The following is a 13,643-nucleotide window of genomic DNA, read 5'->3' as shown; positions in this document are numbered from 1 at the left end:
TAACTTTAGGTACTGTGTTCTTCCACTGTCCCATGATTAGCACCTGGCCTGCTCCCTGTTAGGGCCACACTGTGCAACTATCTTTTGGCGTTTCAGGAACCAGGTTCACTTACACCAGCTCCCCAGACAGCTCCATGTTTTGCTTCATTTTGTTAATCAGATTATAAATTATTTTTCTGTTTAATAGATTGCTTTAAGAATTTTGGGTGAAAACCAAAGAATTCTGATGCTCTTCTTTCCCTAATGGAACCATCTAGAGGTATACTGATTCTGTAAATTTAAAAGGATCAGTTCAGGCCAGTGTTCACATTCAGAGCTTTATTTTCGTTGTAATGTCATTTTACAATCACACATCTGTGCTGATTTTCAGAAGAAACTATTATTAATGACATCTCTTTTGTTCCATCTCTCTTTTCTGTCTCCCTGTCAATCTCACCCTTCCTTCCTTTCCATCCGGAATCAGGATATTGGCCCTCCTACAACATTCCTTTCCATGAAAAAATCTACACCTGGAGTGGCTATCCAATGCTAGTTCAGAAGCTGGGTTTGGAGTTCTCCTATGACATGGCTTCACGAGCCAAAATCTTCCGGCGTGACCAAGGGGATGTGACGGATATGGCATCCATGAAATATATCATGCGATACAATAGTACGTAGCACATTTCTCAAGAATCATTCCTCAAAATTCCTTTTCTTCTGCATGGATAAAGAATCCATGTAAGTTTTCCCACGTAAAGAATCAATCTTTGTACTAGAAGGAATTAAAGGAAGTTATTTGGTATTTGGTATTCAATCAATACTATACATATTTTATACTCAACAGATAGGATTTTGTCCTTTTATAAAATGACAGGGAAGAAGATTCTATAGATTTTTTTCACTGAAAAAAATAGCATGTAAAACACAGATAAAATAACCCATACTGAGTACTTTCTTTTTACCACTCCCCCTCAACCCTAACATAGGTTTTCTTCCAAGGACAGAAGCAGCTAATAAAACAAAAATTATTCATAACCACTTTACTTTTGATGAACAGTATCAAATTTGTATTTATTTTGTTGAAGAATAGTGATGCACATTTAGCCTTTATTCTCTCTCTTCCACCCACTCTTCACTGTTCAGGGTTCTTGAGAGTGGCTGGGTCAATGAGGCCACTGGGGTGGACTCTGATTATCTAGACTTGCACAGACTCAAAAAGCTTCACTCAAAAAGATACACCTGTGAGCAGGTGTATCTCCGAACAGCCAGTACTCACCCTATTCCCTATCACTCTTTCCTCCTAGATTATAAGAAGGATCCTTACAGTAAGGGCGATCCCTGCAATACCATCTGCTGCCGTGAAGACCTGAACTCACTTAACCCAAGTCCTGGAGGTTGCTATGACACGAAGGTAACATGCGAACTGGCTTTTGAATTTAATTTTTACCTGCACCTAGGCCTGTCCAAAGGCAAAGCTGCAGAGATTTTTGTGGCCTAAAGCACAATATTGTCTCTGACCATAAGTTCAATTCAGGAATCAGCTTTTGTAGATTCTGGTGGTAGGTCTCATTGCCTAAGTTTAATGCCCTGCCCTGCCACTTAATAGAAAATTCCATAATCTTGGCATGTTTGTTTCCTTATCTGTAAGATGGATATAACAGTATTTTCCTTATGGGATTATTGTGAAGAATAAATATTAAATGTCAATGTTGCGTTATTTGTAAATGTACACCATCATGAGGATGGTGATGACATTGATATCTTAAGTTTTATCAGACTAGCCCAAAGTCCAAAGAACCTATTATTGGGAGCAGTGTGATTTCACATTAAACAGGAACTGAATTTAGCTGGAGGAACAAGTTTACTGGACAAGCACTAAAGGGTTTTCACCATGTTAGAATTAAGTGCTGTAATGCATCACCTAATATAGATAATAAATAGGTATTACTTATTTGCAGTGGTGGGCTGAAGCCAGCTTATAAGGGCTATGAGAACCAGTTGTTAAAATCAGATGTGGACAGCTTGAAATCAGCCATGGAGGCGTATTTACACTATACAAATCAGCAAACACTACAAATCAGGGTCTTTTTTTCCTCTCAGAGAGCTGGTCATTAAGAATTTTCCTGCAGACTACTGGACTTGGGGTGTCCGAGGGTATGAGTTAGCCATGTGGTTGGTGGAAAAGAATCATCCTGACACGTCGTTTTGCATTCCTGGTTTGGGCATGTCTCTTTGTTTGCACTTTCAGTCCTAAATTCTGGAAGAAAACAGTTAGAAGTGGAGTTAACTGTTAAGAATGCTGATCCCCCTACACATAATTTTTTCTATCAGCCTAATGCCTGAACAAAAGATGCTTTAGAATAGTCTAGTTCCTACTCAAGCCACTTTTTATCCATATGATACCAGAGCTCTAGCTTTAATGACCCCCAATATGTTGTGTAAAGTAAAATTCAGTGGATATAGAGAGCCTGACACACACAAAACCCTAATGAATGCTTATTTATTAATGGTGTTTGCAAACATTCAGTAAAGTGTGTAAGAAGTGTTCTAGTCATTCCCGAATACACAGAGAATTACCTCTGCTGCCTTGCCTGAGAGAACCCAAGCCAACCTTCCATCTGCCAAACTTTACTTTCTTCTGGAGAGAGGAATCTGCCGATTTTTCATCAAAAGAGTTTGTTTAAGGATATACTTATTATCATTTTCCCTGAGTCATTTGGGATATATGGAAAATCAGAAGTTATGAGGTATCTTTTTCTTTTTCCTCTAAGGTTAAGATCTGCTGCTATTCAGTGTTTAGGTGCTTTTGAGAACCACGGACCTTGTTTTTTTGATATTGAGTTTCTTCTACTTTAAAGCTCCTGTTACGGGGTGCCTGGGTGGCTCAGTCAGTTAAGTGTCTGCCTTCTGCCTAGGTTATGATACCAGCAGTCCCGCATCGGGCTCCGTGCTCAGTGGAGAGCCTGCTTCTCCCCCTCCCTCTGCCTGCTGCTCTGCCTGCTTGTGCGCTCACGCTCTCTCTCCCTCCCTCTCTCGTCAAATAAATAAATAAAACTCGATTTCCTAAAAATAAATAAATAAAACTCGTTACTGCCCTGATTAATAACAACTTTTGTTGAAGAAGGTATCTAGTCACTACTCCAAGCATTTTCTCTCATAATCCTCATAACAACTCTTCTATGAAGTATGGTTATTAAAATTCTTTCACAAATGAGAAAATGGAATCCCATAGGGGTTTTTTTAACAAGTTTTGGAGCTAAAATTCTGAATATGAGCCTTCTGACTCCTGATCTCACACTTTTGGCTACGTTAATGCACTTCTACTCAATTCACATCTGAATACCAAATGGTTATGGACGAGCATGTTGTGGAAGCTTGCAAGATTTTATTTTAAAAGGGGGCTAATACTGTGACTTTGGAAAAAGAGCAGGACCAAAAACAAACAAACAAACAAAAAAACCCAAAAAACAAAAACAAACAACCCCACAAGGAAAAACAGGAATCTAGTTTTTTTCCAAATGGTTTTCTAAAATGTCCCTCTCCTCTCTCTTTCCAGGTGGCAGATATCTACCTTGCATCAGAATACACAGCCTATGCCATTAGTGGTCCCACAGTACAAGGTGGCCTCCCTGTTTTTCACTGGAACCGTTTCAACAAAACTCTCCACAAGGGCATGCCAGAGACCTATGACTTTGATTTTATTACCATGAAACCGATTTTGAAACGTGACATAAAATGAAGGAGGGAGTTGAGGGAATAGAAGGTTGCAAATAAGATTCCAAAGGCACTATTTTAGCTATGTTTTTCCATTCAGAATTAGTCTTAATAAAATATGTTAAATTCAGCCTGCCGCTTTCATTTTCTGTTGATTTTGCAGGTTTTTTTGTTTTTTTGGTTTTTTTACAACAAACATTCACTATAGGGTGACGCACTGTAGAAGAAATACTCTGGAAAATAAGTAATACCTGGCTTTAGCATACAAGTTTATATATATACACAAGATGGTACAGCTGAAACTGCTCACCCAGATCCATATTCTCCTTTCATGCCTGGCCACATGGACTACATCTCCCAGGTTCCCCTAGACAGCTGTGCCATGTGATAGGGTTCTTGCCCAAGGAACCTGATACTAGTGTCACTTCCAGCCTGGCCCCTAAGAACCTGTCCTCTTCCATGCTTTTTATCCTTCCCCAGCCTGGATATAGTTAATGACAAAGCCCTAGGGGATGGTGGAGCTTCAAAGGAACCTCTAATAGAAATGCAGTTAGTGGTTCTTCTGGTCATTAACAAGCACCAGCTGAGTCTTTCTGTGATACAGACTAGGCACATAATATTACCTTAATGTGGTCTCCCATCCGTTAAAAACAGCACATCTAATCTGGGATCAACACTATGTAACAACTTCTCTTTCAAAGCTAGAGAACTGTATGTGGTTTGAGTGCTGTGGTATTGCCAAAGTGGGTTAAATAAACCATATTATACAGTATAATGGTGATTCTTAACGAGGTGAGAAACATCCATAAGCAACACAAGGGCTGAGAATAATTAGAATGAATCAGAATACTCAGAATGTTAAAAACCCAGTAGTTTATTTCAAAGTATAAATTTCAGGCTTGCTGGACAAAATCCCACTACAGTTAACACTTATACAGACACCACTCTACTGTACATTTAAAAAAGAAAAAAAAACCCACAAAACCTTCAAAACCTAATAAAAATAGGGCAACTCACTATAGCCCAGTTTATATTAGACATTAGGAAGGTCTTACATTGTCTTATTATTTACACTTTCAACTGCAATAAAGAAAAATCAGGATGCAAGTTTCCTACAAAGGATTTATTTTTGTATTTAATTTTGAAATGGCTGAGAAAATAATGAAGCCAGGATCCCAAAAAGGTGTTTGATTGCCCAGTTACCTTATTTACAAACAAAACTAAAAAACAAAACAAAACAAAAAAACCCCAGCATTTAAGTATGAATGATGGGTACTTAGCTGACTCTACAAATAAAAAAAACAAAAACAAGAATAAAAACCTTATGGAGCATGATAAAACTATTTGAAGAAGACAAAACGTGTTTTATCATTACTCCCCATTGGCTGGCTCTAGGGGAATGCACTTTAGGAATTACATCTAAGTCTGCCACACTAACGAAAACACTTCATGAGGTTGTTCTTTTTGTCCAAAAATTTTAAAAAGTGGGAGAGGGGCATCACTCGGTAAATAGTAAGGGAAGGCAGAATCCTGCATTGATTTTAGATAGAATTATTTCCAACAATCCAATACTGGGGCATGGTTTTTCTGGAAATTAGAATAAAGCAAGTCAATGACTGGCCAACAAAGAAATTAAAATAATGAATAAATCATATGATTCTGAAATAGCCCAAGAAGGAAAGTTGGGGAGAACACTTGGAAGGTCTCTGCAGTACTCTAATGTGTTAAAATCACAGTGTATCAAAGTAAGAGAAGAGGATACCACAGGCATTATTTTGTTAATCTTGTACAGTACTGGAAAATTTGTGGAACAAGATAAATGCATATCATGCAATATTAACATCCACCTTGCTGCATAAATAATTTGGAAAATGTAAGCAAAAGAGCAAATGACAAAAACTAAGTTAACACTTACTCAATACAGTAAGAGAACTGTATAGTGCAGCCTGCCTGCCTAAGGAATTTTGCAGACAGTTGTACCAAAAATTCTAAGTTCCTTGCTTTCAGTCACATTTCCCAATTAAATCTTTTATTTATTATCCAGCAATGGGGGTGGGGTGAGTGGGAAACACTCTCTGTGAGGCAAATGGCATCCCAATAAAATGTACTTTTCAAGGAAGAAAGCTGTACTCTTCACTTCTCATGAACATCTACTGTGTAGTACAGTAGTAAACAGTACACAATATTCTGCATATTTTAAAGTGAATTCAGGGAAACAGGGATATAGTTACCTCATAAAGTTAACAGTTAACAACAGATGTTGTCTTTGTATTTTATAAATTTACTGGCAAGAACGTAACTTTAAAAAGAGATTTACTCACACTTAAAACAGGGTGAAAATTACTCTGATAAAGTGCAAAACAGAGAGTAACAAGCATCACCATTATCTTCAAATGCCATATGAACATCCTATATTTTAGGTGGAAATATCAGAAGCTTTCAGGATTTCCAATAAGGCAATACTTACACAAGTTATGTCAGGCTTAAACTGTAGCAAACTTGCATTCCCAAAATGGGATAATCAAACTTATCTGTAATACTTTGTGAAAAGGTACCACGGAGTGTGAACTGCTACAATATAGTCTTGCAATCTCTCTCCCAAAAGAAATAAACCAAAAGTCAGAGCTCATCAACAAAACCCGTCCAAAATAAATGCCTATAGTTCTAGCCAAGCACTTTTCAGTAAATTCAGCATAGCTGTTGCCTATAAATCCCATGGCATGCTAATTTGAGGAGAACTTCTCATAATACACACTTTCCTCAAATAATTACACTCTCTCTTTGTACCTTCCTTCCACCATCTGGAATTAAAAGTTTTATTTTGGTATAGTAAATGTATTTTTAGGGTTACTATTTGAGAACTTACTTTTTTTCTTTGACAGAAGACACAGTATAGGCTAAAATAGTATTTTCATTCTACTGGGCTTTCTTCACCTGATTATATAATGCTATGAAAGCTTTAAAAAAAAAAAAGATTAGTGAATATAAACAAAAACATTCACCAAGGGAAGTTTTTCTAGGCTAGATAAGCAAATTGTCATCACATGACCATAAAACCGGCCAATAAAGAACACTTTTAATTGAACACAGGCTTTCCATTCTGTAGACAGGAATGATCTTGAACACATAATCACCAACGCAACCATTGTAGATAAAAACATATACACATGCAGATATAGATAGGTGTTCATACACATCTAGAAGATTATCAATTTCTCCCTTTTCAAATTTTCGTTGGCATGACACTGACAACTTCTTTTACCATCATCGTTAGTCCTAGAATGAGTAACATCTACGTTAGTTGGTTGGCAAATTGGATTCGTGAAAACTTCAATTCTCATTGTGGTCTCATTTTCTGAAAGTGAAAGGAAGGTTCTGGAGCACTTACATTTTGGCAATTTGTAGGCTTTCTTCAGCATCAATCAAACTTTACACCTAATGTGACAATATACTGACCGGTGAAGTCTCTAATGAGAGTTTCTTTACAGCATTACTGTAATGCTTCCCACTACAAGCTATCGAAGTTGCAAACAAAGCAGCATTAATAAAAGGGATAGCTCCCTTCTATAATCCCAAGAAAAATTAAAAATGAATTTATTCTCAGAAGGTAAGATTATGAATTCAAATATGGTAAGAGAAGATGACTTGAAAAGCTATTTCACAAACTCCATGAATTTCTTTCAAACTATTCCCAACCATACTCTCATCTCCAAACTTATCCCATCTCTCCTGCCCTAATCTACCCATACCTGAACACCTACCTGATACCAGTAGAGCTGGCACTCATACTGAAAATCCATGATCTAAACGGAAATTGATTAACTCTGAACAGGAACAGAGATGCACAGAAAGGATTACCTAATTGCTACATAAAATAACCCCAAAGGATATACTTGAAATTCTGTCCAAAGTTGACAGAGGGTAAATCAGACAAAACTTGGCACTATCAAAACAAAGTTAAAAGGTTAAAACAAACAAACAAAAAAAAATATGAGAATAATAAGGAAATAAAACTTTCCCTCTGATATTGTATTTTGTGAATTTTACTACCTATGAAAGAATACTATACTTTGGGTGATAAAGTGAACTAGCACTGTTTTCCTAATCTTTAACACAGTATGGAACATAAATTCTACAATATGTTTGAAGGACAATTTTCTTACACAATATGGTCTTTCTTCTCTTAGTCCATTTTACACAGTTAATTTAAATAGTGACCAAACATAAAAGCACTTATGTTCTTAGAAGAAAAGAGTGAGTCAAATTTTTAGAGTTAAATGTAGTGATTCCAATGGTAAGAATATCCCTAAAGTCTTGGTTTAAAATTGACTTGAGGGGAATGTGCTATATTTAGTAGAGATGAAGGAAAAATGAAGGGCAAAAGGCTGAACATGAAGATCAACAATGGACAAATGATCATGTTTATTTTTGTAGTTAATCTTTAAGGCACAAAATAAATGAAAGAGCCAGATTAGAAAACAAGGGCCAATGCAGATCCTTTTCACCTAATTAACAACCAAGAAAAGAAAAAAGATGAACAGATCCTTTCCTGTGTTCAAATTAACCTATTTAAACTATTTAACCATTTTGCTTTTTTTTTTTCTTTCTTTGGGTTTTGTTCAGATTCAGTTTAAGTCATTTAGCTATGAACCTACAGATCCCTCAGAAGCAAATCATGCCACATACCATACCTCGGATCCCTTGATCTACTTACTTTATACTTGAAGAGAGGTAAATGTGAGAATGGAAATGGGAGATTCCACTGCAGTAAACATATAAATAGGGAAAAACACACATAAACACCCACACATATTCCCCAGCCTTAAAACTAAAGCAAGGTGCACATTTACATTTCAAAACCTTGAAGCTTCAATTGTCCAGGAAAAGATTCTTGCTTTATGGGCTATTTATTTTACTTCTGATTATAAACAAATGTAGTGTATATACACGTCTGTCCAAGAAATCTTGCACAATGTGGATTTTACAATGGATATCATGCACAAGATTAAAACAAGACCAAAAAGTGGAACTCAGAAAGAGGAAGCGATAAAGGCTCCAAGGTTTAACTGCTCTGGGAAGAAGAGATCACATCTGTTGACTGAGGATCACAGAAAGGTCCAAAACGTCCATAAATATCCTTGGCTCGTACTGCAAAGTAGTATTTGCTGCCAGATACAAACTGGGTAAGAGTGCATGCCATGGGCAAGGGAAGTGCCTTTACTTCGCCAATCTTTTTCCACTGTGAGGGCACAGTGGCACTGGGTTCCTCATGGTAAGCGTAGAGATGGTAGCTGTCAACAGTGGCACAGCTTCGATCTACCTCCAGGACACTCCAGGACAGTACAATGCCATTTTGACTCTGAACTCGTGCTAACTTCAAGTGTGGCTTCTGAGGCAGAGATGTGCTGGCAGCTTCTGGGGGCAGACGCTGTGGCTGTGGGGCTTCTGGTAAGGGTGCTGGGTGTACAGGGCGTGGGGGCTCCTAACAAAAGAAGAGTCCTACTGATTTAATAATGATCACAGAAAGGACTATTTCTGAAGGCTAGAACTAAAACATCCTGGACATCATTTAGAGAGTTATCCTTTTACATCAAGAATACTAAGAAATACCAAATATTATACCAAATTGGCTAGCTCCATTTGATTTGTGACCAATCATGCTATAAACATTGGTGCTGAGATGACTCCGTACTTTCTACATTTAAAATACTAAAGCTTGGGGTACCTGGGTGGCTCAGTGGGTTAAAGCCTCTGCCTTCAGCTCAGGTCATGATCCCAGGGTCCTGGGATCAAGCCCCGCATCGGGCTCTCTGCTCAGCGGGGAGCCTGCTTCCCCCTCTCTCTCTGCCTGCCTCTCTGCGTACTTGTGATTTCTCTTTCTCTCTCTCTCAAATAAATTTAAAAAAAAAATACTAAAGCTTTCCATGGCAAAGAAAAGCCTCTGCTGATAGAAAATCATTTCGACAGAAACTAAAATCATCTATCTCTTAACAAAATAATTTATGTTTAATTATCTATGCTGTAGAGTCTCATTTTAGAATAATGCAACATATTAAAATATCATTTGTGGCAATCTACTATATGTATGTAATTTGTGTATTCAACTCTACTTTCATTTTTAAGCCATTTTCCCACCCAAGGACAGTAGCATATCATAAATAAGCACATTTAATGCTGAATGTATATTATGTTCTTGGGTCAATCTGCACAAAAAAGGTGACATTTAAGATGAACTATGAAAGAGGTAAGATTTAGAATGGAGAAACAGTGTGTACCCCTTTCTGCCAATAGGTAAAGCATGAGTAAAGCCATGGGGCTATAGGAAAGTAAGGAGATTTATAAGCAAAAACAGGTATTAACTTTTACTTAGACATAGGGCATATGAATCAGAAAAGAAATTTGGAAAGGTAGGTTAAGGCCATATAATGAAAAAGCATGAATACTAAGTGTGTGAATTCAAACTGACTTGTTTCTAACATTGGACATTATTATTATCATTGTATCTAGGTTTTTTTTTTTTTTTAAAGATTTTATTTATTTATTTGAGAGAGAGAGAGAGAGTACAAGTGGTGGGGAGGGGTGCAGAAGGAGAGGGCTCCATCCCAGGACTCAGGGATCATGACCTGAACCAAAGGCAGCAGACGCTCAGCCAACTAAGCCACCTAGGCACCCTATATCTAGGTTTTAATAAAGATTACAGTGATGGTAATTTTTTTTTTCTAAAAAGATTCAAGTGTGAGGCAAGAAAAAGGGATATGGAATAATCTTTTTTTTTTTCCCAAGTGAAATGTATCGTTTGCTCACTGACTTTAGACTGAAAAGTTATGAAACAATTAAGATTTCCTTAATATGCACTTCATAAAATGGGTAATTTATATACACTAAACTGTGAATTCTGTGAAGGTCTGACGCCATCTTTTTAATCTCCATTCCCTGTCAAAGCTTAGTAACAGTAACATCCACATAGGACAAACTCAAAAAGGGTATGCTGGATAACTTCAAGGAATGCAAATGTGCTTGAATTCATATGCCTAGTGGAAAACACATTCATATACATATCTGGAAAAAGGTAGACTCCACAGTTAAAAAGCTAAAATGAATATAAAATTAGAAAAAAAATTTACATTTAAATAAAATACTGAAAGCTGAAGAAATAGAAGTGATTTGAATGCTGGTCATTTTGCTGTATTTTCTCTCTCAACTTATCTTTTTCTTCCTTAAGTGATTTAGTTAGCTAAGTAAATAACATTAAATAAACATGTAGCTAGCAAGATCCAAGAGAAGATGGCTGAAGCCATGAATCCGACTGGAGGGAGCACAGAAATTTAAGGAGTTTGATAACAGCTTTAACGACTGTCATATCCCTCTAATTCTTAAAGTTCTAGGATTCTGAATCTGTTCATATCCTTAATATTAAACTTAATATTAAGTGAACTGAGTTTTGTTTTTCTCATTTTTGCCAATGCAATGGAGGTTTTTATTCAGGTTTTACAAATAAGACAACAGGGATCTGCTTCAAAATAACCCAGTGTCTACATGGGCTATTAGAGTAAATGGTGGCATTATATATGAAAAAGATTAGCCATATGCTGATAAGTGATGAGTGATGGGTAAGTAGGAATCATCATAGTATACTCTCCATTTATGTACTTGAAAATTCTCTTTTAAAAGCAATTTTTACATTAAAATTTCTTAAAAAGTTCCTCCTGTAAGATACACAGTTTATTATAAGACAATACACATGAGCTCTTGGTTTGTTTTGTTTTGTTTTTTTAAAAAGCTCTTGATAGGTCATCAAATCTGCAAAAACTATCATATTAGAGATTTTTACTCTATATTTTTTGAAGGAATATGGAATGAAAGAAATTATTTGTAGCTGTAAACAACAGTAATGGTATATTCACCATATTGGTATTTTTGGTTGTTGTTGTTTTAATTTGGTTTTTAAAGATTTTATCTATGTATTTGTCAGAGAGAGAGAGCACAAGCAGAGGAAGTGACAGGCAGAGGGAGAAGGAAAAGCAGGCTCCCTGCTGAGCAGAGAGCCCGATGTGGGGCTTGATCCCAGGACACTGGGATCATGACCTGAGCTGAAGGAAGATGCTTAACAGACTGAGCCCCCCAGGTACCCCAGGGCTAGGTTTGAAACACTGAAAACACTGTGGGTGCTGGGGTCAGACAGCCTGCATTAAAATGGCTCTAATAGTAGCTTGGGTAATGACACTGAGTAACCTGAATAACCACTTAACATCTTTGTGACACAGTATCTTCTTCTATCAAAAGGAGAATAATCATCCTCATAGGGTTGTGAGAATTAAGTAAAATAATACCTGTACTTAGTAGAGTGCCTGTTAGTGTTCCATTAATATATATTTAGTATATGTTATACTATATGGACTGTACTAGTCCATATAGTTAGTGCTCCATTAACATTAATTTTTTCATTGTAGTGGGATAAGAAAAATAGCTGCTAAGAGGATAGATTAGAAAGCTGGAATGCATGAATTTTTATGAGATAAGACCTTGGACTGGTTATCTTCTGTGTATTAGCTGCCATATTTATAATAAAAAATAAAAAAGGAGAACAAGAATCCTAAGGGATTCCTGAGTGAGGACCAAGTATATTAACAGTGCCTGGCACACAGCAAGCACTCAAGAAATGCTAGCAATTTTATTAGGCATACTTAAAAAGGGACACTTTGCTTGGTGAAAAGTGGTATGAAATCTTGGTTTCCTTCCTTCTCATAAAGCCAGCATTTCCATTTACATGGTATACTATACCAAATACTATTAAAATCATATCACAGAATAATATGACATTGTTTTGGAGCCTAAATCTAAGGAAAAATCTTTGATCTTCTCTGTCGTCTCTTAACAAATGAATTTCCAACACCACTGGAGTATTAAAAATAATAAAGTGATGGCAATGTACCAATTAGAACTGCTATAAGGTTTTGAGGAAAAGAATAAAGCTAGAACATGAAAAAAAATACTTTTTAATACTCAAAAATACTCTTTTTAATGTAATCATGAGTTAAAAATGGTCTATTTTCACTCCCACATGCCCTAGCTATGGACTCTTCTAAATACTATATACCACCACAAGCAACCTTAGTGATCCCTGAGGACTACCATCCCTAAGAACATTTGTTCATAAAGGTAAGATCTATTTTCTTACATAACTTTTTTTTTTTTTTTTTTTTTAAGATTTTATTTATTTATTTGACAGAGAGAAATCACAAGTAGGCAGAGAGGCAGGCAAAGAGAGAGGGAGAAGCAGGCTGCCCACCAAACGGAGAGCCCGATGTGGGGCTCGATCCCAGGACCCCGAGATCATGACCTGAGCCGAAGGCAGAGGCTTAACCCACTGAGCCACCCAGGCGCCCCCTTACATAACTTTCTGTTGGAAAAACAGAAGACCTGTCTTTCCTCTTGATACATCTAGGCTGAAGGATAAGCTAACTACGATAATATTTGACAGCTCTACAGTTGAAAAGTTTGAAAATCCAAACATCAACACTTACAGTATGCACTTGTGGTGGTCGGTGATGCACTGTGAGCTGAGGTCCTGTTGATCCCAGGGTTAGTCCATTGTTTACAACATATGTAGTTGCTTGAGGCACTCGAACAGTGACACCTACGAAAGAAAATTAAGGCATAAAACTAGAATTCTAGGGACACCTGTGTGGCTCAGTCAGTTAAGCATCAGACTCTTGATTTTAGCTCAGGTCATGCTCTCAGGGTTGTGAGATCAAGCCCTGCATCGGGTTCTGCACTGAATATGGAGCGTGCTTAAGTTTCTCTCCCTCTGCCCCACCCCCTATCTCTCTCCCTCTCTAAAACAAACAAACAAACCCTAAATTTCTATTCTAAATTTGGTAGAACACTGATTAAACACTTGAAGCCAGCAAAGTGATATTTTTAAAATTTGGAAGGAAAAACAAAAACAC

General features: G+C 37.0%; 2 protein-coding genes across 6 annotated transcripts in view; one reads left to right on the top strand and one right to left on the bottom strand.

Annotated features, from left to right (window-relative positions):
• The window catches only part of PLBD1 (phospholipase B domain containing 1), a 53,334-nt gene extending 49,511 nt beyond the window's left edge, over nucleotides 1-3,823 (top strand). For both annotated transcript variants that reach the window (XM_080810025.1, XM_080810026.1), the window contains exons 9-11: nucleotides 464-649; nucleotides 1,284-1,390; nucleotides 3,536-3,823. In XM_080810025.1, coding sequence (XP_080666151.1) covers nucleotides 464-649; nucleotides 1,284-1,390; nucleotides 3,536-3,718 — 476 coding nt within the window. In that variant the 3' untranslated portion in view covers nucleotides 3,719-3,823. The remainder of the gene's footprint in view (nucleotides 1-463; nucleotides 650-1,283; nucleotides 1,391-3,535) is intronic.
• Nucleotides 3,824-7,860: 4,037 nt separating this feature from the next.
• The window catches only part of ATF7IP (activating transcription factor 7 interacting protein), a 117,975-nt gene continuing 112,192 nt past the window's right edge, over nucleotides 7,861-13,643 (bottom strand). For all 4 annotated transcript variants that reach the window (XM_080810023.1, XM_080810024.1, XM_080810021.1 and 1 more), the window contains exons 14-15: nucleotides 13,218-13,330; nucleotides 7,861-9,175 (exon numbers count right to left, since the gene is read on the bottom strand). In XM_080810023.1, the coding sequence (XP_080666149.1) occupies nucleotides 8,756-9,175; nucleotides 13,218-13,330 (533 nt within the window). In that variant the 3' untranslated portion in view covers nucleotides 7,861-8,755. The remainder of the gene's footprint in view (nucleotides 9,176-13,217; nucleotides 13,331-13,643) is intronic.

This window comes from Martes martes, assembly GCF_963455335.1.
Source record: "Martes martes genome assembly, chromosome: 8".
NCBI lineage: Eukaryota > Metazoa > Chordata > Mammalia > Carnivora > Mustelidae > Martes > Martes martes.
The sequence above is the reverse complement of the archived record's forward strand: the minus strand, read 5'-3'. Positions and strand labels throughout refer to the sequence as shown.